This window comes from Beta vulgaris, chromosome 2 (genome assembly GCF_026745355.1).
Source record: "Beta vulgaris subsp. vulgaris cultivar EL10 chromosome 2, EL10.2, whole genome shotgun sequence".
Taxonomy (NCBI): Eukaryota; Viridiplantae; Streptophyta; class Magnoliopsida; order Caryophyllales; family Amaranthaceae; genus Beta; species Beta vulgaris.
The window spans coordinates 25456001-25482654 of NC_079203.1; the positions used below are offsets into that span (position 1 = coordinate 25456001).

The window sequence follows — 26654 nt, forward strand, 5'->3', positions numbered from 1 at the left end:
GAAGATAATGAAACAGATTATTATTACTTGCCAACACAAAAAATACACATTATTTTCAGTATTGAAAAAAAAAACAAGATGTCCTCCAACTGTTCATTTTATACAATTATACACGATTTTGTTGGTAGGTTGATGCTGAAAACAAGAGACTGCTGTCACCTTAAGGGAGTGATGAACGTTAAAAAAAAAAAAAAAAGATGTCCTCAGATCACACACAACAAATAATGTTACATTTTGTGCAAGATTTCCTCTCATCTTCAAATATGGCAGAGGGGGAATTCTGAAATGAGAAAAAGCTTGCTTGTCAGGTATGTGCTTTTAGTTATAATGCTAGTTGGGACCTTGTACCGAATTTATAGTTTCTCCACTCCAACAGGAATGCACAGGAGGTAGTTGATATTCATCAGGCTTCAGTGCCAAAGCAAAATCAGGCAGTGTTGGTGCAGTCTCCATGATTCTGCACACAAACAAGTAATTTGAAGCTTTAATTTAACACTCAATTTTCAGGCAACATTTTTTTTTCCCTTGTGTTCTTTTGAATAGGTAAGGAGTCAACAAGAAGTCAACAGCAATATCTCAAGGATAAACCTACTAAGCCCTACACACAACAAAGAAAAAAGTGTGATGAATCAAAGAGGTAGAATCGATAAGTATGAATATTTTATAACCTCACGAGCTAATACTTCTAGGATTTTAAGAGTATTGAACCATATGATCGAATTCAGATGGCGGGTATAGTTGTAACCCCGAAATGAAAAAAGAAAAGCTGCACATCATGGACTGGAGGAGGGTAGTCTCACAAAGAACTTATAACTATGTTATCTCATTCTCTATCTAGTGATTGATATCTCATTCTCTATCTAGTGAGTATCCACTGCTTCTTACAATGTTGAATTATATAATCAACTATGGCGAAGAGTTGAAACCCACGACTTTTATTGGAGCAAAAGGTATAATAATGGTCTTATAAAGTGTCCAGTCTAGTGATGATTGGTATATGTACTTGACTTTTGATTTGTTTTAAATAGTTTTTATACTATTTTAGGCTAAATTTCTTCCTTTTCTTTCTTTTTGTGCATTTTCTTTGGGTGTTTGTTTTTATTTCAGGATTTGGGAGCACGCTTTGCGGATCTATGCACAAACACGAGGCAAAGCATTGAAGAAATGGAGTACCAAGGGGCTCGAAAGAGGAGAAGAAAGAGAGGGTGCTGACCCGACCCAGCCAGCACTCACAGTTCACACATATCAGTGGACCCGCCCGGGTCTGCTGACCCAAGGGCTTGGGTTCACAGATCCGCCCGGGTCATATATGTTAAGCATCCTACCTGTTCGTGCCACCCGGTCCTATATAAGAGGGACTCCTCTTATTTTAGGTTAAGCAATTTTATTTTGAGATTAGAGAGATTAAATCTTGTTTTAGCATTCAAACTTTAGAACCCTAGGAAAGAAAAAGTTGAGGTTGAAGCTTCTTAACTCCATTTTCACCATTTATGCAAGCTTAAAGTTGGTAATTCCTTGTTTATTTCTTCTTTTTCTTTCCTTATTCTTGTTTATTTCATGGTTTGTTTGCTTAAATCTTGTTTTATTAGTTGATTATTTGCACTTTTTCCTCTTTCCTCCATGGTTATGGTGACAAAGTTATTTCAAACTTTGTTTTGTTTTATTTTCATAATGTGTGAGTGGTTTCTTACTAGGGAAAGGGATGTAAGCTTCATTTACTCTTTGGATCATAAATCAAAGTTAAGGGGTTAACATCCCTAGTACTCATCAAAATTTGAATAAAGGCCATCACCACAAATCACCACCACCTCACTGCCATCGATCCACCAAATCACCACCATCCCCCTACTCATCCACCTTGTTTTCGCCAGTTTCACACATCACACCACACTCACCACCACCACCACTGCAAAAACCCTAACCACGAAAAACCTTAACGATCACCACCACGAAAACTCCAGTTTGCTTGAATTTTGTCATGGGATTTGTTGTTTAGGATTGGGTGGGTTTCAAATTTCCTGGGTTAGGTTGGATTTCGTCTTGGTTTGGGGTTCGTCGCTGTTTTGGGTTAAGGATGCTCGATTTTGTATTTCTCCTTTGCATTTTCTGGTTTTTTGCTCGAATTTGTGTTGTTGCTCGATCTTTGCTTTTGATTTTGGTTAGAACTTTGTGGAGGTGTTCGAATTTTCTGGGTTGTTTTTGCTGGTGGCGACTGGTGTGGTGGTCGGTTAAAATGGTGGTTGTTTCGGTGGTGGGGCAGCGATGAAGGCGGTGGTTGTTGGTGGGGGTGGTCGATGGTGAAGGTGGTGGTTGGTGTGGTGGTCGGTGATGAAGTTGGTGTTTAATTATGTACTTTTCTCTCCTTTTTTCCTAATACACCTCCTAATTTACCGTACCATTTTCTTTATAGGAGTTTGTGCCGAACAAATTTGTTGCAGTTATTTTGTTACGGAGGATATATATATTCTTGCAATCACCTAATTCAAATTTTTATTTGACATTATATACTTCCTTCGTTTAAAAATAGTTGCATCATCTCATGTTTTCACGCTTGTTGATGCATAGTTTCAAAGATTAATATCTTTAATTATCAATAACTAAAGATTATAAAAATCTGATATTAAAAAAATAAACCTTGACACGAATCTAACAAGATCACATATGACTGTTTTTCCTAAAATATAAATCACAAAAGATAATTAAAGTGTAAGATATGGATAGTAAACACTATGCAAATGGTGCAACTATTTCTAAACAGAGGAATTATCACATAGAATATCAATGCACTAATATACTTTAGGATACCATGCAAAATGTTGATCAACTTAAAAACAAAATACTTACTTTTCATGCGTATACAAGTCTCGGTTGATCCGCACCTTGCTAGCGGTATCTTTTGGTATTTTCTCAGAGAGATACTTCATGGTTCCCCAAGAGGGTGGATTTCTGCAATAGAAAGCTTAAATTAAAGCTGCCTGATAAAATAACAAATAACTCAATAAAAAACAGAATACAGAAGGTAGACTTCCACATTTAAACACCCATCATAACAAATGCAATAGGACAGATGGCACAAAGGAGTTAATTAAAAGAAATGAAAGGTTTCAGATGTATAGAAAGATAAACATCAAACAACGAGGAGTAGGTTTTCTCCTCAATATAAAGCTTCCCATGTTAAATGTGAGCAACATGGACAAGCATGTCAAATTCGCTAAAGGTTCGCCCTTGGAATAAAGCCTTATGCGCATATTAACTTATACAATGACCCTCAAATGCTAAAAAATTCGGTGCATTGTAAATGAAGCTACACCATGCACTTTTCTTTAATAAGGAGATGTTAGCTCTATTCCACCCATCCACTAGCACCAACAGAACCATAAGACAGTCAAAAACAAAAAATCCCACTGCCAGAAATTCGAAATACAGCTCACAAATCGAGCTTATTCCATTGATTGTTTGTCCACAGAACTGCTAAAACTCTGTTTTAAATTACCTTTCAACTGAATTTAAAAAGATCTTCCTTTTAGTTTTCCTCCCCAGAGTACTCACCTTGGGCACGAACTAGTTTTATGAATATAGTATTTGAGTGCACTAATTACATGCTTCTAATACTTAAAAGCTGGAAAACTGTTTCAATAGTTTTCCGTAGATAGGTTTCATGTTATAGTTCTCCTCTCGAGAAAGCTCTGGTGGTGCATGATAAGGTGACTAGCTATTTGGCGTCAATTGCCACATGGGAAGGAAGAAGGAGATTATCGGCCAGCTCGCCGACTCCGGGACCTGATTCTCATCCACCATCAATTGTAGCTGCGGCCTCTAGTAATACAGAAAAAGCCAATGGAACAGTAATTCACCCTGTTACTCCACCGCCAACAAACGCGAGTCCAACTCCAGCAAGTGTGAGCACTGTTTCTCCAGTAGTTCCTACTACACCATAAAATCTAAGTGAATATGCTCGTCAGAAAATGAAAGGGTTCACTGGCCATACTCGCATCTCTGATAAAGGTATGGGTCTCAACTTTGTGGCACCTGTAACTTTGGAAGGCACTCCAACTGATAGATTGGATAAGAATGAAGTTGACATAAATTTGGCGTTATTTGGACTTGGGTGGGTAACTATGATTTTTCTCCTAGAGGTAAAATATGGATAGACTAAAAATCAGGTGAAATAAAGATTAACATGATCAACAAATCTCGTCAATGTATGGTGGCTAAAATAGGAAATGAAGGTTGTACTGAGCCTTTTATAATAATTGGAGACTTAAATGCTTGTGAATCAGGCTTCTGATACAGTGAATGGAGTTACAGTTATTGAAGGAGAAGCCCAAGACTCATCCAACTTCATTTTAGAGGCACAAGTTATAGAAGCTCAAAGTAATGGTAATTCTCTGACTAATAAAGGGTTTGGATCTACTAGAATTTCAAGTAGAATTGAGAAAGCCTTCATCAACGGTTTCATGATTAACTTCTATCTTGATACAATGGTTAAATACCTTCCTTCTGGGATCTCTGCTCACACTCCATTAGTGGTCACAGTTGTGTCAGGGTGTCAGGGAAACAGGAGGAGGGAGGCCTTTCAAATTCAATAATATACTTGCTGATAATGAGAACTTTCTTGATATTGTGAAAGATGCTTGGACTTCAACAGGTGATCTTATAAAATGATAAATATGTGGATCGAGCTCATGGCTGTAAAAATAGTACTTAAAGGTGTTCATGCAACTCAGTACTCTCAAGCTCATATTAAAATGGAGGAATTCAGAAAGAAACTTGCAGCTATCTAGATTCCGGGCTTTACCTGAACTGACTTGTGATGAAGAGATGCAGAAGGTTGAAAAGGAATATAGTGAGACATCAAGACACTGGTCTAAAGTGGATCAGAGTATCCTAAGGCAAAAGGCTAAATTCAACTGGCTGGCTCTGGGTGATTCTAATTCAAAAAAAAAAAAAAAAAAAAAAATCACAGCAACCAAAATGCAGAAGGCCAGGAATAAAATCTGTAATTCAAAATACCCATGGTCAGCTTTTTAGCCTCCCAATGAAGTTATTCAGAATGAAATTGTCGGATTCTATCAAGGGTTATTGGGAACTTGTGCTACTGCTTTCCCTGTAATTGACTTTGACCACTGTAAGATCATGTTATAGATTAAGCTTAGAGTCTTGTGCCTCTTTAGTTAAGCATATAACTCATGTTGAGATTGATAGAGCTTTGTTTGCGATTGATGACACTAAAGTTCCTGTCTTAATGGCTTTAATGTGGCATTCTTTAAGAAGAGTTGGGAGATCATTAAATATGATGTGTAATTGTGTATGATGGTGTAATGGATTTTTTTTTCAAAATTCTTGTGTTCACCAGCCTTTAAACACAACTGCCATCACTTTAATGCCAAAATTTTCAAATGCTATATATGCAAAAGACTTCAGGCCTATTGCTTGTTCAATCCTATACAAAATTATATCAAAGATCATCACTCTAGAATGCAGCTTGTGATTAATGAAGGGTTCTAAAGTGGCGAACCCTCCTCAGGGCTTCATACGTGAAAGGTACATAACTGATAATATCAGTGGATATTCAAGAGCACGTGTCTCCAAGATGTATTATTAAAGGCGGTATTAAGAAAGCATATGACTCATTAGAATGGACTTTCTTGGAAAACGTCTTGACTGAGCATGGATTCCCTACTCTATGTGTTTCATGTAATATGGCTTCCGTAAGGAGTTAACCTTATTTCATTATGCTAAATGGAATTCCCTCTCTCCCCTTTTCTTTTTGCTATGAGTATGGAGTATCTCAGCAGATGCCCTGGTGAGCGGAAGCAAAATCCAATTTTAATTTCCACCCTAAGTGTGAAAGAATCCATCTAACCCACCTTATGTTTGTTGAGGATCTGCTCTTATTGAGCTAATCATATATGTTGTCAAAACAAGGCCGCATCGTAGCGTATCGCTCGTGTCGTAAACGTTTTCAAATCTACCGAACCGATATTACCCGCATCGTAAAGGTGTAAAAAATCGCATTATAGGCGGGTTTTAGGGATATTTCATTGTTTAAGCCAATATTCAACGGCACGACAACAACATCATCTCCGTTCCCGCATCACCGTGATTGTGACCGAAACCGTATTTTCAAACTATGCTATCATAACTCTCTTACAAAGATTATGCTATCATAACTTTGTTGGAGTTAGTGAAAGTGAAGTTTTGAGATGCTATTCACATGCCTATTGGAGAGCTTCCATTTAGGTACTTAGGAATGCCTTGCCTTCAAAAAAATCTGAATTTCTCCCAATGTAAGCTACTCATTGATAAGATAGCTGAGAGAGCTCAAGAATGGATGGCTTAATCTCTTACTTATGCCGGAAGATTACAATTAATAAGAAGCATCCTAAGTAGTATGCAAAACTACTAGGCTCATATCTTCCCTTCGTCAAAAAATTTGATTAGAGCAGTGGAGACAATTTGTAGGAAATTCATATGGACTAGTATTGACACCAAGAAAGATCTCATTACTTGGGCTTCTTTTTACACTCCAAGGGTTGCTAGCAAGTTAAATCAATATAGAAATTCGAAACAAGGAAGCTACTTTGAAGTTGCTCTCAGCCCTAACTTACAAGACTTATAAGCTTTGGGTGAAATGGGATAGTTCTTATTATCTTAAAAGGCAATATGTCTACACTTTTGGTATTAATAGCAATACTTCATGGCTACTCGGGAAAATTTTTGACACCAGGGACTTGCTTACAATAATTGCAGGGTGGGAGGCTGTTGTTATCAATGGCAAATTCTGTATCAAGAAGGCTTATTCTATCCTTAAGGGGTATTACACAAGGTGGATAAGAGGAGGCTTATTTGCAAGAATAAAGCAAGTCCAAAGAGTAAGTTTATCTTATGGATGGCACTTCTTGCTGACAGACTTAGTAAATGGAATGTTGCTTGTAGCTTAATGTGTTGTTAATGTGGGGAAGAGCATGAATCACTTCAGCATCTTTTCTTCAACTACCATTATGCTGCAAAGTGTGGAGTTCTATCTTACAAAAGATGCATAAGAGGAGTCAGGTGTACAGCTTTGGTGAAGAATGCAGAAGAGCTAAGATAAAGCTCATAGTAAAAGAGGGGTAGCTAAAGTGTATGTGATGTTGTTCACTGACTGTGTATGCAGTATGGTTCCAGAGAAATAGCAAGGTTTTTACTGATACTTGTGTCCCTCCTCATCTTCTAGTAAAAGATAATGTCTTTAGAGTTCCTTGTAACTGCATACAGGATGAGAGAATAGTCCTCATTCATTGATTTTGTCTAGCTGCTTTGGTCTAGTAGGCTAATTTTCTTAGTCTGCTTTTTTAGCAATTTGTTGCCAGGTGTTGGTTGCCTCTGCGTAGGCTTTGCTGTCTCATGATGATGGTTGTAATTTTGGTGTTTGTACCCTCCTTTTATTGGTAGTCAATAAAAATTCTGAATTGCAAAACAAAAAAATGAAAAATTTGACACTCCAAAGAAATTAGCAAATATCGAATCTAGTAAAAAAAATTAATCTGAAGTATGTAGGATAATATCTTAGAATTTTCAGATGTCCTAAAAGATAATATATGTAGGGGAACTTTCGTTGACAATATTGTGATAAAAAAAAGACAAGTAGAATTTGAGCGTTGCATGTTGCAGCCCAAGATAGAAATTGAAGTTACCATCTCCTTTCCCCTTACATCCTTTTTCTTCTTTGCTAATTGAAACTCTAGGGTCACAACCAACAGTTAACAGCTAAGGATAGGCCACACTACCACCATTATCCCAATGTCTCTAACCAGGATCCTAACTAAAGGATCAAGTATAACTCAAACGATACAAGGAGCTTGTCAAAAGGTTAAGTACTTCTGATCTGTCGTGAAAATTCTAATGGAAACGAGCTGATGCAATCTTACACATGAATCTAGAGCGAATTACCAGATAGGTAAACAAAATGATGGGTCTTTGACAATTGGCACAAAAAAGTGGCCGGCAACATATTGGTATAGAAAATAAAGGAACCTTAGGACAAATTTGTATAAAACTGTAACTTATAGTACGGAATTAAATTCAAATTAAATACTCCCTCCGTCTTTTATTAGTTTACCCCTTTTGACTTTTGACACTATTCACATACATGACTTTGACTATCTCTTGTGATTTGTATATAAGGAAAAATATAGTCATGTGAGATCTTGTTGGATTTGTCTCAATGTATATTATCCAAATATCAACTTTTTGTAACATTATCGAAAATTAGAGATATTAAGGTTCAAATTAGTATCTCGGCAAATGTGCCCCAAAGAAAGAGGTAAATTAATAGAGGAGGGAGTATAACATTAATACATTAATGCAAATATCCTCCATTCACGCACAAGTTTGAGATAAATGCGGTGGAAATAACTTAAATCCCACAAAAATTTAGGCCTATATGACGCCAAATTTATACAAATTTGTCTAATAGCCTTTATTTTTATATGAATATGCTGCGGTAGACTTTTTTTATACCAATCTGTCAACCACCACTCTTTTATGCCTATTTGGCTTACTAGAAATTGGAGCTTATTAGAACTTATCGAAGCTTATCTTAACTTAGCTTAACTTCTTGTGAATTAAGTCAGAATAACATCGAGCATATTAAAGCCTAACAAAATCTCTAATGCCGAAAAAGATGTTAACTAATTTGATTTCCTTTATGACTTTAGTTTCTCCTTTTTTCTTGCACTACTGAAGCCGAAAAAAGATCTCTAATGTGGGATGCATAGCATAACACCACTCCAAAGTGCCACCTCGTATAGCAGTTGTACCTTCCAAAGTGGCCTAGGCAACTAGCCTAGGCAACATTAATAATTTGACCTGATATTCCTCAATATCCGCAGTGGAACAAATGACCAAGCAATGCTTCTGGTTCCACCTCCATTTCCAAGTTAGCATCAAGTTAGCATTGAGTTGTAGTGGTTGGATAGGAGCGGCGTGTTGTTCTCTAATGGCCCGTTTGAGCAAGGAGACATGAAAAGGCAGGTATAATTACAAATAGTGGGGGTAACTTCAATCTGTAGGCTAAAATTCCAGTGAATTGCTCAACCTCAAAAGGCCAATAGAAACGAGCAAGTAGCTCCTAAGACGAACTCTTAGCAAGACAATTTTTGCGATAAGCCTAGACCTTCGAGTAAACTAGAGCCCCAATGGCCAATCATATTAGTTTTGTCCTTCATGGACTTCACATTCTGCTATGTTCCTAACAAGGATGAAGTCTTTTTAGCAAACATTCTTCCTAAGATGAAACACTAGTAGCCCAAACCCCAATGCATGAGCTCGTGGAGGATCACGATCAAACCTCTTAAGAGTTCCAGACAAAGTTAACTCACGAATACCTATCTTTATATAAAGGAATACTAACACGAAACCCATGTATGCAAACCACCTCCTTAATGCACGACTGGAGCAGAAGATGCAGTTAAAGGAAGCTTCAAACTTAAGAAGAGAGTAAATTTTGTTAACCGATCAACCACAACAAGAGTTGAAAATATGATGTGTTGTTTATATTATTACTTTAGGGGCATTTAGGATGCATTTTAGAGCACTTAAGTCTAGTTTACTTTCAGTATTTTGTGAAATTACTCGAATTGTGCATTGTTGTCCCTCTTATTTGTTTTCGCATTTTTAATATCATAAAAACTAAGAGGACACTTGGAGCATGGATTGCGTAAATTCGAGTACTAGGCTTGATGAGGAAGCCGCGACGCCTCACGCGACTATTGGCAACTTTGGAGTGATGCAAGGGGTTCAACGGAGGTTACCCGCCACGGTAGCCTTTCAGTGGCCACCACTTCGAGTCTACCAGCACGATAAGCTTGGGTGGCTTGACCAATACACTCGTGTCAACCTTAACCCCAAATCACTGGTGTTGAGCGCCTGAGTAGTCTTAATTTGCGAAAATCACTTCTTTTAATCGCTCTTTTTCTACAGAAGTGATTATGTAATTATACTTAGCATTCCTAAGCATAATTTAAGAGAATTTTCTGTCATTGTAAGTTAAGCTTTTTCACATTAACATTTAGTGAGATTTGATTTTCATCTTTACAATTTGTAGAGCTTTAAAACCCTAGAAGAGAAAAAGTAGATATTTTGAGGTTCTTGTAAGATACATGTTCTAGATTTTGAAATGAAGATTTCTTATTTGTCCATTGAAAATTATGCTGTATTCTTCCTTCATTCTTCTATGTTGTTATCTACTCGACATTTGGTGATTATTGTTAGACTTAGACGATGATGTTAGATCTTGCTTCATTCCTTGTATTGACATGGATTGTAAGTAGTATTATAGCTAGGTGAAGAAACGACGCATTAACGTCTTGAACCTTAGGTCGAGCTTGGGGGTTTAGGTCTGGGTGAAGTTTAGGAGACTAACTTGCTTCTTTGTTGTGTGTTTAATAATTGACCACCTTTTAAGCATGATTTGGGTACCCTTGATATAGTATGAGAAATGAAGAGTTGGTAAACCTTGGTTAGTTGCTAGGTCAGAAATGCCATAATAATAAGTTATCAAGTGGAGTATTTCTTGCTTATCATTATCATTTAAGGATCTGCTTCATTAATTAGGTATGTCATGAGAAAAGTTGTGATTAGTTGGTTTTGCCTCACTCATAAGGCTAAGAAAGTGATTTAGAATATTTTTGAATGATTGTTTTCCAAAACATATCGCATCACATCCCTAGTGCTTCATTGTCTTCCATTAGTTAGTAGTATTCCTTTCGTTCTTAATGAAATTCAAAAATCACCAAAAATTGATTTAGCTCATCGTAATTAGCAATCAATTGACGCTTATCCTACTTCCTTATAGATTCGACCCTATATTATCCTATATTGGCTAACTCAGGTTAATTTGGCATGTATACAACTAGCGCATCAGATTTTAGCATCGTTGCTGGAAAGGGACCATGTTGTTATCATGAAAGAGGTGGAGAATCGGGATGAAACTGTCGCGCATCTCTTATCTCTTAGTGGACTGAGGTTATTCTTTGTTTAAAACTACTAAAAAAGCATAAATAAGGACACAACAGGAATATACATAAGGGTGGGGCTGAGGAAGAGGGGTGGAAGATATCATCGGGCATCCCGAGCAACATGTGGAACGTTCTCAAGGAGGTAATTGGGGACTTGGGGCACCCCGACTTTATTTCCGATAAGCTTTTGGCTTTGGGAGTATGGTGGAATTTCTTTTCCTAAACAAAGTGAATTCCATCCATCCCAAACCAATGAGCATCTTGTAAGTGTTGTCACTTGATAAGTTTTGGCTCATGAAATTCGTTACATGAAATTGCTCAGCAATAGCAGTTATTAAACCATCGACAACAATGGACCGACCACGGTTAATCCTTGGGGTCCCCACCCTTTGGAGATAATGGGAAAACATCAAAGGGATGTTGAGTGGAGTTAAGTTACATAGGTAGGTACCTAACACACTTAACACTATTTACCTTTGAGTTGTCCTTTCTCTCAAAAATTGTCTTCCCCAAAAACTTGATGAAGTATCGGAGAACAGGTTGGTGGATAAGTGGTTCATTGGCATTAATACACATATATATTAAAACCATTATCTTAGACCAACAACTTGCCAGATTAAATTAGTGTCCGGGGAGTGATGCTCACTTGGAGTTTCAATTGAAAAATATCTGCAAATTCAACTATCGACAAGGATCGAGCCACATTATCAAGCCCAAAAGCTAAGAGTAGCCTTTACGCCAGTGACACATGCATATCTTTCCTTCCCAACTATCTCAAGAAAACTTTATTGAAAATCTATAAAAAGAAAATCCCCTTTGAGAGCACTTGCAATGTTAGATAAGTTCCTCCTTAATCCCTTAAAGAGTAATGATAACATCATCTGTTGAACGAGTTAGAGCAAATTCTTTTAATCTAATAGCTTGGAAACAGTCATATTGCTCTTTGCTACCAAATTCAATAAATGAAAATTCCAGATCATGTTACTCACATAGGGCATTAATCCCCATGGCGACGTCCTCCTCGTTGTTTGTCTTGCCTTCTTATCCTCTTTGGTACCACCGTTAGTCACAAAATTTTCAACAATGGTGGTTTAGAAAAAAAATTAAACTAATATGTGATGATAGTGCAATTGGAGTCGTGTTAGACCAAAAAAAAGGAAGGAAGCTTCATGTGATCTACTCCCTCCCGCTTTTTATTAGTTCACCCACTTCTTTAGGCACGAAGTTTTAGGAAAAACAGGTATGTGGGTCATAATAAGAAAGAGAGTATTAATTTATTCGCATATAGTATTGAAGTTAATTTGTGGACCAAGAAAAATGGAGTCAGACGGTAATGAGAATAATAAATTATAGGAAAGGATCATTCTAAAAACAGTAAAAAAAAAAAAAAAAAAAAAAAAAAAAAAAAAAGTGGTTAAACTAATAAAGACATCCCAAAATGGGGTGGGTAAACTAATTAAAACTACATGCAGTACTATTGAAGCAAGACGCTACACTCGGCTCAAAGGAATTAAGCCACCACAAAAGATCAATTGTTAGCTATACTTTTTGCTTTCGACAAGTTTCGTTTCTACCCTCTAAGTTACCAATTATCCTTTTTTGCATCACATTCCCAAATTTATTGTTCTAACCCTTAACCTACCCTTTTACAACCCTATTAAAGTCCCTCTCAACCTCTAGTTAATCTAGGTCAATTTAATAATGGCGGTGATTTTGTGCAGTCATATGGTTGAGCATCTCTAGGGGGATTCAAACTTGGGGACTTCGAGATGGAAAGAGGTGAGATATCACTCCTAGAAAGCCTAGAATTTTAGATGATGCGGTTCATCGGTGGATAGGATCACATATGTCACTCTCGTGCTTCATCTCCATCACTCCTCTTGTGTTTTGGTGTGTCTCTTAAATCTTGTTATAAACTCATTCAACTTGCATGCCATGTTTTTTACTTTGCATATAGAGCATTTAGTTTTCTTTAGCATGTTGCTTTTTTTCTTTAACATCTTCTTCTCCTCTTTTCTTTCTTTTTCCTAATTTTTAGTTTACTTGAGGACAAGCAAAATGCTAAGCTTAGGCGAGTTTTATAAATGCGTTTTTAACGTACTTAAGCGAGTAAGATGATTACAAGTATAAAAGATGGAAAAGAAAGCAAAGAAAGACTCAAGATAAGCTTGGTGCGCTTGCACCAGCTTGTTAAGTGCGCTCAGCCCGCCCACATGGATCACCAAAGAAGACAAGACGATAGGTGCGCCCGTACCAATTGAAATCCGGGAAATTTTTGTAAGGCCTTAGTGCCCATTTAAAACACTACTTCTATTATTATTCAAATTATGCGTTATTTTATTGAGTTCGAGAGTATTATTAGGGTTATACTTACTCCATTCTTTTTCTATTGCAACAATGGTTTTGGGCACAATTTTTGAGGAAGTGAAAGAAGTGGGTATTTTAGCATAAAAGCACCCCTTTAATTAGCTAGAGTGGGAGAGAGAAATGAATCCTTAAAAAAGTAAAAGCAACTTTATGACGTTCAGCGAGTAGTTAATGATGGTTTTAGTAAGAGAAAAGTCAACTAAAGTTGTTTTTTTTTTACCAAAGGCGGAATTGCTGCAATAGATGTAAAACTACATAAAATGCTTATTGTTGCAATAGAAAAAGAACGACAAAAGTATTCAAGAGAAAAACACATTGATACTCTTGGATTTTGTATTTGAGATTGAACTTTACTGCAAATTTTACAATTTCGAGGTATTTTAATTGAATATAGTTTGAATTAGAGAGATTATTATACTATTTTTATTTTGTTTTTCTCTCCTTTATTCAATTAGATTAGATTAATTATAGTTTCTTGATTAGTTGTTATTCTTCCCTTAGTCCTTCATTACTGATATTAAGCCTTTGATTAGTCCACATTAGGCTTAGAATCCATGATTAGTGAGTAGTTCTCTATTTAGCGTTTGGGTGAAAATATGAAAATTATGGCTTTTCTTTAGTTTTTATTGTAATTGTGGATTATAAATGAAGATTATGCATTAATCTTCGTGTTTTGAGGCTTAATATTAAATATTAATCACATTTACTATTAGCTATTTGGCTACATATATTTTTATTTGAATTTTAAATAGAATTCTCATCGCCATAAATCAACTTAATTTCTATGCAAAGATATTGGATAGAATCAAAAGGGATCCTTTTAGAGGTTTTCCATATATGATTTAGTCTCTTAATCAACTAATTAAAGACCATTCAAGAGAGAATATAATTTGTTAATTAGGAGTTTAATCTCGAGGGTTATTCTTATTCGTTGCTTGTTTAGGAGTTAAGTATATATTTTCAAAAGTGATTTTTTGGGTGTCTTTACATCACACCAAAAACCTCATCACTTTTCAAACATAAGTTTCATTATGGTCAATATCATCATAATTCTTTTCTATCTTCGTTTAATACTTCCTCTATGCTTTGATACATGCAACATTTTCGATTTTATGAAGTTCTCTGTTACTTGCAACATTTGTTGGCAAGTAGGAGACAACAATTTGGTAAATAAAATGGATTCCTAGCAAAATTTAGGCCATATTTTAAAAAAAATTGAGCTTGATCAACATTGAATGCGAGCATTTACATGCCTTTCATATAGATTTTTCGTGTTTTTATCTAATTTACTTCTCTTGTCACTACATACTATTTACTCAATTTGAAATAAACCTTGTAAAGTGTACGTTTTGATCAAATCCGAAAATTATAGAAAAAATTGGCTTAATTGTCGTCAGAGCAATTTTTTTTTTTTTGCCAAATTGTCGTCGAGGATCACTTTTTTTTTTACCATTTTTGGTCAATTGGCCCAATATGTTATCTCTTTCTCTCTTTTAGCACATGTGGGTGGTCTTCTATCTCTTTTCATCCATTGGTCGTTGAACACATTTCAGCATTACTGAGTACTAAAAGACAGAGGAAGTAGTTCACCTCATGGTATAATATGATCCCTCCATCCACTACTAGTATTGCTTGACTTTGATGACCATTAATCATTCTCTTTTAAAAATTCATATCCTTACAATATATAACTACTCGTCGGACTTCTTTTGAAGGAAATATACATAATTTTTATATTATGTATTGACAAATAAGTACGAAGATCTAATAGCCAAGTTTCTGGCTTCAACATGCAAAAAATAGCTTTTGAAGGAAGAAGTAACATTCTGTTTAGCAGCCTAGAGAATAGTCATTCCAATCTACTAGTTTGAAGCTATGAAACACGGGTACATCTCCTACGCGTCGTTTCCCATACTGGGTATAGGACACATACGCCAGAAAATCGTACCCGAAACGAATCTAGGAAGGTGGGTAGGGCTGCAAGAATTGGGTACGGGTGGTATGCGAATAAGTACGAGGTGGGTACGCTTTTGGAGCTTGCGAAACATACCCAATCAATTTCATGAAAAATAAAAGGAGGGAAAAACAAAAAAAAAATCTTGCAAATTCTCACCTAACCTTTGACCTTCGTCTCTCGCTCTCCCCTTGGCATCCTTCGACATCTCTCTTTCGAACCAAGAGACTGTAAGTCTCTCACTCTCTCTCTCTCTCTCTCTCTCTCTCTATCTCTCCTTTTTCAGTAGATCTAGGGTTTAGGGTTTTTGAATTTGATTCTTTTTTATTTTCTCTCTCTCCTTTCATATCGACTCTCCTTCTCCTTACTTGATCTCTGTTTTCTTTTATTTTTATAATTTGTTTCGTTTTTTAAATTGGCAAAAGGTAGTAGAAGACTAGAAGGCACTAGGTTCCTTCTTTTTTTTGGTTTTCATTTGTTCTTTTTTTATTTTATTAGCACCAATAGTCATCCCAATCTCAACAATTGGGTCAGTTGGTGCGAAGTCATTGCAAAGTGAGGGTTGTCCTCCATAGTGGAGGTTTATGACAAGAGTAGAAAAACAACAGGCTCTTGGAGGAACATGGAAATAACGATGTAATTTTGTAAATGAAATCTAAACATCTAGTTATTCAAGAGTTATGGCTCATATGCTTCAAATTAAGGGTAAGGAATAGCATGTAAGAAAGTGTCTCATGTTTATAAACTTGAAATGCAAAAACTTGATGACGAATTTGAGAATAAGAAAATTGATTCGAGGCCTAGAGAAATTCCTTTGCCTAGTGAATCTCTTTCTCATTTGGACTCTGACGCTACATTTAAGAAAAGGAAGTCTCATAAATCTCCTATTACTAGATGTTTCGGTATTGTAACTAGGGATCAATTGGATAAAGAAATTGCAATGATGTTTTATACGGGAGGGTTGCCATTAAATCTTGCTAGGAATCCACACTATATGAGGGCCTTTACTTTTACCCATAATATAGCAGGTACAAACCTCCTGGTTAAAATAAGCTCACAACTACATTAATTGTGCATAAAAAACCTAATGGAGATAGGCTAATGGTACCACTGAAATCAACTTGGAGAGTACAAGGGATAACAGTTTTGACTCATAGATGGAGTGATCCAACAAGAAAACCTCTCATTAATTTCATGGCTACTTTTGGTAATGGTCGAATCTTTCTTAAAGTTGTGAATTGTCTTGGTGATGTGAAAGATACGTATTTCATTGCTAATCACATGAAAGAAGTCATTCAAGAAGTAAGTCATCAAAATGTTGTGCAAATCATAACTGATAATGTAGTAAATTGTAGGTTGGGGAGCTTATTGAGAGTGAGCTTCCTCACATTTATTGGACACCACATTTGCCCATACACTTAATCTGAAGAATATTTGCGCGGCAAGGAATTTGAGTAGCAATGAGGAATCCATGGGGATGCCATTCAAATTAAAAATTTCATCATGAACAACAATATGAGATTGGCCATGTTCCAAAGTTTTTCTCCTCTTAAGTTGCTTTTAGTGGCCGATACTCGATTTGCCTCCATTATTGTGATGCTTAAGAGACCTAAGCTCATCAAACGAGGTCTTGAGGCCATGGTTATAAGTGATGAGTAGGCTTGTTATAGAGAAGAAGACATGGGGAAGGCAAACTTTGTGAAGGAGAAAGTCGTGAATGATGATTGGTGGATAAACTAGCTTACATTGTTGATTTCACAAGGCCAATCTTTGATATGATTAGGCATTGTGACACTGATAAGCATGCTTTCACTCGGTCTATGAGACGTGGGATTCCATGATTGAACAAGTGAAGCTTGAGATTTATCTAAAAAAGAATGTCGTCCTCATCCGGAGTTTAGTCCATTTTTCATGTGGATTATAAAATCTTAGTAGCTCGTTAGGTAAAAAAGCAACACTGCTCTCCATTGTCTAACACACTCCTTGTACCCGAGGTATATATTCTTTGATATTTTTTTTATCTTATTAGCTTTTATACACAAATGACAAATCCACAACTCTTTTTTTAAAATGTTGAAGGTTCTACAGTGATTAATGGCTATTTGGAGGTCCATCTAGAGTTGCTCCTCATAGAGATCGGAAAGTATCTCGAGAGAGAATGAAGTGCTTTCGTAGATTATTTGCACTTCGTGATGATGTTGGTAAAGTCATGGATGAATATGCACTGGACCTTTTGAGGATTTAACTTATATTTCAAGGATGCATTCTATGGATACTAAGAGTTGGTGGGCAAACATTGGACCTCAAACTCCTCTCCTCCAATCTATGGCATTTTAAGTGCTTGAACAACCTAGTTCATCATCTTGTAGTGAGCGAAATTGGAATACATATTCCTTCATTCACTCACTTAGGAGGAACAAGCTAAATCGAAGTCGTGCCCATGATTTTTTCATCAAAAACAATCTTCGCCTTTTATCAAGGAATTTTGCCAAATCCATGTCATACCCGTTTTTAGAAATATTGATTTTGCCGTTTTCCGTCCCCATACGCATCCTCATCCCTGTTTCCTTGCAACCTAGGTTTGAAGGGACTTTCCAAGCTAACTTGGCTGGTTCATAAATGTAAATTTCTATGGTTGAGTGTATCCTGTGTTTAATCCAGCTACGCATAACCAGCAACACACATTTGGATTTACATGGAAATGGCCAAACAAAAAGGGTGTGCAACAGAATAAGGGAAGAAAGAGTGATGTTGCAAGAAAAATAACCTTGATTGGGGAGGAGCCGTGTTAAATGCTTCACATGCCTTTTTACTCTCTTTAAGATATTCATCAGCTGCTTGCAAGGCAGCAATAGCCATTCCGTGGGATTTCTCTGTGTTTCCCTCATCCAAAATGAGTCCATGATAATAATAAGCAGTAGCCTGCATAAAGTTGAACAAAGACAATAATACACTTAAAAAATTAAATCTTGTTAGCAGGAAAATAAAAAGTAAAAGCATATCTATAAACAGGAATTAACATAGTACTTTCGTATTACATCCAAGAACTCCTTATACATAATTTTATTTGAAAGTTTTTTGCCAAGTGTTAGTGAATGCCCCATGGCTGTTCCCTAAACGTTATAACAAGAATTAACATAGTACTTTCGTATTACATGAGCATTTAAATGCTCACTTACATCATCTGTGTCTCATAATTTTATGCTCCTATATCAGTTATTTTCTGTCATCCTATGAATTCAAAGTTCAACATATCAATAAGTACACAACATTTCAGAAAAACTAAACTGCTAAATTTAACATCAAAGTAAATAAAACTCACACATCATCAACAATCCTAGGATATACTGCTGAGGTCATCCGTCATAAGAGAAGTGGCCCATCACTACATAAATGGCGACTCAAAACAAAAAATGAGTCCATGTGTCTCATAAATGGCCCCACAAAGAAACTTTATTTGATCTTTATCTATGCAAGTTTCTCAAAGAACTTAAAACCTTCAACTAGACAAGCGCAAGTATAAACAAGCAAGAAGTACACAGAAAACATGATACAAAAGCCTAAAAAGTTCAAAAAAAAGTAACTCCCAGATCAATTGGAGCATAGGAAAGATTATAAGACCAAGACAAAACGAGTGGAATTAGAAGTTGAGCTTCACCAGCTCGAACCCAAACAAGTCTATTGCAAATCTCACTCTAAAACTGAAGGTTTGTGAATTAGACCCATGTAAGTGAAGGCCAATTCCAACAATAAAAAGGGTGCAACTCTTACATCTTCAAGGCAATTGTAGGGATAGCAAGAAAACATGCCTTTGAGAAATCATCACAAAGAGCAAGGTAAATCAAAAATACATGTAATATTTATGTTTTTTCATCAGATACCTTTGCTTCAACATACTTCCACTTAATGAACAGCTGATGCTTTTCACCCCATCCATTGGATAATGGCAAGTTCATTATGTTATCTTGTGCCTGCAGAAATGTTGGCATTGACACAATCAAAAATTAACCAAAATGGAAGTGCACATTACAAATCTAGTATGCCACAAAAGCTGCGATGAGATCAAAATAATTTATATGAACAGCTTAGACAGGACATATTGTTACAGCATAAAGCCTTAGCCATGTGGCAACTACAAACTCCCTCTTTTCCCCTTCCCCCCCCCCCCCCAAAAAAAAAAAAAACACCAAAAAAAGAATAAAATAAAGAGAAATTAATTATTATAAGAAAATAAAGGAAAAAGAAAATGAAGAGGAAAAGTAGATTAGAGGAAAGTTTTAAATAGGAAGGAAAAAAACAATGAAAAAATATCCAGTTCCTTAGGGTAGATGATAGCAGGTTGACCAAAGATGAAACATGCCAGTCAAATATGCAAAGTAACGTAGAGCTAGGCTGAACTCGTAAAGAAACTCTAAAAAAAACTCACCAATGGCTCAATCTCGTTTATATACATTAAACTCACCCCAAAAAGTTTCTAAAGGACTAAATTAAATTATGATAGTTAAACTACAATGAGTCTAATATAATTGGAACTTGACGGTGTTGACCATGAGCTGAAAAGACCAAGGAAGCTTGAGAGGGTATCTATGATGGTTGGCCTAAAGTTGTGAAACTTAGAAATTCATGTGATCAACTTTTAAATTCATTTTTAGGTTAATTAGCAAGTTGTTTATTACTCACTCCGTTTCGTTTTAGCTTACTCACTTCACTTTAGAGGAGAACCAGGGAGAAAGTCCAAAAGTGAGAAACTCAAAAGATGGAGAGAGAAACTGAAAAGTACGAGAGAGAAATTTTACGCTCGGTTAATATATTAAAAATTAAACCACATGAGTAGGAAAAAATAGATGGGACATGTTAAAAAAAATATGTAGATTAAAAAAGAAATGGAGGTAGTAGTTAGCAAAATACAAAAGTTGTGGAGGCTACAATAACAAATTGTCAGATATATGTTATAGGACCCAAATGAGACAATTATACTAGCTCTTATAATTCTTGTTTTTTAGTTGGCTTAGGGAAATAAGGATAATAGAACACTTTAAACCTTTTCAGTTAGGTGTGTTTGTCCACATGGAGCTTATCTAAAAAGCGCACTCAAAGGCGCGCCCATGCACAAGGAGAGTCAAGGCGGCGAGTAAACGCATCCACCAACCAAGGTGAGGTGGACGACGATGGGCGCAAGGAGGCGCACGATTTAGGGCGCCTTTTCTCAAGGCACGAGGCGGCCACTTTCGGCTTTGAGGCGCGAGGCGGCCGCTTTCGGCTTTGAGGCGCGCGGCGGCTGCTTTTGGCTTTGAGGGGAGCGCGTATGCCACCGCCATCTTTTTTAAAAAAATTCACCTTTTTAGCCGACTTTTCTTTCATGTGCGGTGGGGTTGAAACCCTAGATCTGCACGACCTTGGACCTTGGACCTTGGACCTCGACCCTCTAGTCGATGTTGGATCGAGCTATGCTCGTTGGTGATCACTGATGCTCGCCAAAAGCTTGCCTTCTCCTCGCGGGTTCGCCGGTAAGTTTTGTCCCCAATCTCCACCTCTTGCATTCCCCTTCAGCGTGAAGGGCATCACCGGTGCCCAAGGCTACCCTGAAAGTTTTTGAAGGGGTGACCGGAATTCCCAATCTTTTTAACACCGGAGAAGAGATAAAATTGTGGGTCACCCCCGAATCTATTATTACCATCACTGACTCGTCGTTTATTTCCCCCCTAGGCTTCTTGGTTTTCGGGTTGTTCAACCCCATAACTAAGTTGAGGGAAATTTCAGTTTAGATGGGGTTGTCAAGGGGAGAGACATCATTTTCCTCTTGGGCATCTCCTCCTTAACTTCTTCCTCCCAAGCCAACAACACACTCAACTCACTACGTTTGCACTGGCCACTTCTCGTCACCTTTAAAACATTGGCCCTTCTCCATCGTCATCTACTGCTATGAGTCACTTAGCCTCATGACTTCGTTGGATGTTAGGGTATTAGAGTAGGTGGATTTAGGGGGAGAGTTATAAGATCCTGTGGATTGAAGGGGGCTTCTAGTTGGGCCTTTTGAGGGGTTGTGGGTGTTGGGCGGGTTATAGGCAGTTCGGCTCGGGTTTTTTGTGGTGCTATAAGGTTGGGTTGGGTGATTGAATTTTGTGGATGGGCTTTGTTGAGTTGGGAATTAAAGATGGAAAAGGTTTTGGGTTGGCGGGTTAGGGTTTGGGCCTCTCCTTGTTGGAGCATATATTCCAACTTTAAGGCTAGGTCCATAGCTTGGTCTAAGTTTGTTACGCTTAAGACCCCGACCTCGGCCTTGATGCTCTCCTTTGGACCATTGATGAAGTGGCCCGTTGCTATTTCTTCCGCCACATCCTCTAAGGGGACCAGCACCTCAATGAATCGCCAGCGCTACTCCAGCACCCCCTCATCTCCTTTTTGCTTAGCGTTCCGATGAATGTCAATCGAAATTGGCGAAGGAGTAACCCTTTCAACTCCTCCCACCGTCGTATTGGGTGTCACCAGTTGTCCCACTGGAGCCAGAACAAGGCGTCATTATCCAGGGCCACAACCACTGCCTCCAGCTTATCGTCCTCACTCAACCCATAAAACTTAGAAAACCTCTCCGCCTATAAAATCCAACCGTCTGGATTTTGGCCATCGAAGATCGGTAAGTCCAGTCTCTTAAAGCGCCACCCCACACCGCCTCTACCCCCTTGCTCACCGGTGTCTTTCCCTCTCCTGTCATCCGCCTTGCTAGCTCAAAATCCCAATCCTCTCTTAGATTTGGGTGAGTTGGCAAAGAACTCTGCCTCCCCTTGCGGTGGTCACCTCTGAGCGATCATCGCCTCGTGAGTTCCCTGGAACGATCAATCCTCTCGTCGGGACAAGTGAAGGTGAGTTGCAGCGCCTCAGTCACTCAACTGACATCAAGTGCAATCTCCTCCAAGGTGGTGGTCAAGTTGTTCGATCCTGTGGTTGTTTTCTGCTCGAAACGCTGTGAAGTGTTGTTCCAATTGCTGTTGGATGTTGCTTGGAGGTCTAACCACGGTGAACAAATTTTTTTTTTGAAACACAGAACAAGGAAAAAAGGGTGGGATGCAACCGGATACCAAAATCGCTACTTCCTCCGTCATAAAAAAACTCTTTACACTTTCCTTTTTTTTTGTCCCAAAACTATGTTGCTCGGACTCGAAAACCTATGTCCGACACGGGTGCGTGTTCAAGTATCCAACTCGGCTATTTTTTGGAACTTTTTCAATTTTTTTGCCAAAATGAAGTGTTTAGGTGTCTTACCCATGTCCGAGTGTCGAGGATCCGACATGGGTACTTGAGGTGAAATGAAGAGTCCGAGCAACATAATCCCAAAATACTCTTTACACTATTTTGGGATATGACCCACTATTATTTTTATCATTTTACCTTTTATCTATTGGCCCACACTTTCTTATTCAAATAAAATAATACCACTCTTATTACCTACCAACTCTAACCAAGGCCCACATTCTCTCTCCTTAAAATAAAATAATACTACTTTTACTAATTACCGACTCCTATCACATCTACTTTTCAATAAAATAACAACTGATAACCAAACAACTCAGCATCTAAAACTACGTGTTGTGATAAGTGTCAAGAGTAGTATGGGACGGAGGGAGTATGAATTAACAAGGAAATAGAAAATTAACACAAAATGGACGGGGAATAGATTTGGATTAGAATGACCAAGGAAATCAACTAATACATTACTTTCGAGAGGTTGAGTCTCTCCTAATGGTGACTTTCTCCTTCTACTTTTCTAGATGATTCCTACTACCGACCTCAGCCCCTATTTCTTGTCACACACACTACCATTCTCCACTACAGAATAATTAGAGCCACATATTCTTGTGCTAACAAACAAAAGAAGTAAAAGGACCATTCTATCCTTTCTAGAAGAAACACTTAACTAACATTCCTTGCCTTCCTTCTAGCATAAGTCACCGTAATAGGAGGTCTTGTATAATTCGTTGCATCATAATTCGGCTTGGCTTGGCTTGGCTTAGCTTAGCGTCACTTTACCTTATCTTATTAAGGTGGTGGGAAATTCCGAGTTCTAATTAGGTTTCTCAATATCTCTTTCCATTGAGCCTATCTTCATAAAAAAATTCCTTTTAAAGGATGCCTTCAATCCAGTCATGCTTTGTTCCACCTTTTATCAAACATAAGTTCATCGAACTAGTTAAACTTCTCTAAGATCTCACCTAGTAATTATGACCATCTTCTAAGGATGTAATCCACTTCATCTAGTCATCAAAAGTAATGGTCTTTTAAATACAATACCAGATTCCTTTAAACTCCCATGTTAGCTTCAGTGTCGTGCAAGATCATTAATGAGCCTTTTCTTAAACATGACAAGAGGGTCCCAAACAATTCCTTAAACATGACATTTAACACTTTTTTACAAAGCATTTGCTTCTACCCATATGTTCAATGTATAAATAGTACCAACATTAATTAAGCCCGTTATCAACAAATTATAAACTCAAACTAATTAATAGTCATTTAGGTTTAGTCAATTGCGAGAGCTGAAAACTCATTTTATTTCGGTTAAATTTATAAGAGCGAGCATGCATGTGTGCCAACTCTAATTGTCCTTAGCTTGGACCTTTCCAGTCTTTATGACAAGGGAGCCTAAAAAAATCAAGAGAATCTATGTCATCATCTAAGGATTAAAAGCAAGTCTCCCAAAAGGAATTAAGCCAATCATGTTCAAGTTATTAGTTGATGAGTTAGTAAAGTTAAATTGCTTCAAGGAAATTTCCCCAATTTCTAGCTCAAATGTTATTAAAAGAAAAAGTAATTTAAGAAGATTAATCATGAATCTTAATTAACATAAGAGTGGAGTGCATTTTATATAATCTCAATCAGAACCAGCTTAACCACATAGCTAAGGGAACATTAACAAAGAATACTTGTGTCTCAAATTAATTGCCACATGTACCCAGGTGGATAAACTCACTAACTTTGATCATAGATTCATTACATCATATTGAGTTAAACAGTACTGAAATATTTTAGATTAACCCTAAGCAATGTTTTCACACGATTATAAACATACAGTTCTTATTTAACAACCTAATTTAACAACCAACATTAATAATAGTCACAACATCATATAGATCTTAAAAGTCAAAGTTAATATCATTTGATTACAAAAGTCATATGGGGCCTTAAAGGAAGTATTAAATGTTACAAAATATACCTGTTGCCAGTATTTTACCATTTCACATGCTAGCCTTCGCTTAACAGCAAGTGTAGCTTTAGCACTATCAATTGCCATTCCCAATTGGATATCTACACCCTGTATCAATCAATTTACAAAGATTTAAATCAGAGAAGAATATAAAGTTGTTCTCTTCGATCGGCAAGATTTCCATCAATAGCATTACTCAACAATCTTGTCCTTTAAAGCAAGGGTCGAAACGGAAGCCGAAAGCACATTGGTTTCACTACAGCTAGTAGAATACAGATGTATGCTAGGGAACCTATTGCTTGTGTTCCTGTGCCAAAATTTCTTGACAAGCATAATTTCTCTAACAGTCAAGACCTGGTTGAGCATTGATAGGATACAGCGACAAGGAATCTAATCGACCTATAACCTTGATTCCCTTTGACTGTTTTCAAACTATACAGGCTTGTCAAAATTGCACTTAGGTATAAGTTACTCGGACACTTTCCCCTAAAATAAGTTTCAATAATATATGACAAAAATATCAAAAACAAAAAAGAAAATGACTTGACAAAAAGTTCCTCGACCATTTAAAACAGCAAAAGAAATTCGAGCAGCATCCAAAGGGTGTCCACCCCAGGGAATTAAAACTCTCCCGTTCCGTTACAGAACGGCCGTTCTGTAACGGATTTTGGATTTGCCGTTCCGCGAAATCCCGTTACGGAACGCCATAATAAAATTCACATACTTCTCGCCGCGTTGTCCGTTCCGTAACACGAACTCGCCGCGTTAGAACGCTTTTATCACCGTTACATCCGTTTTTTTCAAACATTGGCCAAATTCTTTCTATGATTTAATTATATAGTTGATGAAACATGATATTCTATTAGATTTGATTACATTATGTTGTAATAATGCTTCATAACCTAAAAAAATGCAAATAAAGTTGAAACATAGTTATGTGAATTTTTTTTAAAATTCACGCCGCGTCGGCCGCGAAACGTTCTATTTGCCCGTTACAAGCCGTTCCCGCGACAACGTGACCGTTCCCGCGAACGCGACCGCGATCGAGTTTTTTTTCCCTGGTCCACCCTTATTGACGGAGAAAGAGTTCCGAAATACTGCATTACAAATCCTAAAAGAAGATAAGGGTAACGAAGCCAATGCCAAGTGTCAAACAAGGCACTCAGGTGGTCACCAACATTTTTCCTCCATATCACTAATATTACAACAAAATTTGACTTTTGCACTATTCACACGACCACTTTTAACATATTTTCAGTAATCCATCCCTCATCCAGCTTGAGGGTTCCAACCTAATGCCATTCATAGAATAATCCAATTGATCATCAATTCAAATTTTTCAGTATTACATATCTGGCGCATTTTCCTCTAGCCAGTAAGATACTCAGCGAAAAAGAATAACCAACTTATCACTTGAATTATCCTTTGTGACAAGTAAAGACCTCAACGAACAAGTATGACTAACTTATCACTTAAAAGAGCACACTAGCCCCATAACTTCATTTACCAGTATCATGTTGCAGTCGGAAGAGAGGATCTTAGGCATTCAACATGTACTCAATATTTACAAGAAGAGCAAATTTGGCACTATACAGCAACCAACTAATAACAGAGATTTTCAGAAACAGAAACCACTACTGAAAACTGGAAATTTCACGTTTACGCACTTCCAGTTTTGAATAATCTTGACTGCCCATTAAATAAATTGATTTTCCTGTCATGAAATTACTTAGACAAGAGTCTTACAATACAACATGGTCATAGATGACAAACAAACAAAATAGGGTGACATCAGTTCCCAAAGATGCAGGGAGTATGTACACACGTGTGCATGCATATATATACCTGCAATTGAAAAAAAAAATATATGTACTAGTATTCCTAAATTTCAAAAACTATGCTCCTCACTAAAATTTTGCACATCCTTTTCATTCTTCTATTATCACGTACTTCACACACCAGTGTCACATAGTTCGCGGACCGCTTCGGATCGCAGATTGGGTACGGGAACGTAATTTGCTAGTTCGCTAGCGGATTTTTTTTGGTACGCTTTTTAGGGTCATAATTCATGCTTAAATTTAATTTGGATACTAGATTTTTTTAGTAAATATGTTCAAGTATTCCATATTGT

The 26654-nt window shown here is 37.1% G+C and overlaps 1 protein-coding gene across 1 annotated transcript in view; it reads right to left on the minus strand.

Moving 5' to 3' along the window:
• LOC104906347 (uncharacterized) overlaps positions 1 to 26654 on the minus strand; it is a 33804-nt gene continuing 7150 nt past the window's right edge. Inside the window, exons 7-11 of the mRNA XM_010695087.4 lie at positions 24533 to 24631; positions 19206 to 19295; positions 18092 to 18246; positions 2845 to 2946; positions 1 to 457 (exon numbers count right to left, since the gene is read on the minus strand). Of these exons, the coding sequence (XP_010693389.1) occupies positions 331 to 457; positions 2845 to 2946; positions 18092 to 18246; positions 19206 to 19295; positions 24533 to 24631 (573 nt within the window). The 3' untranslated portion in view covers positions 1 to 330. The remainder of the gene's footprint in view (positions 458 to 2844; positions 2947 to 18091; positions 18247 to 19205; positions 19296 to 24532; positions 24632 to 26654) is intronic.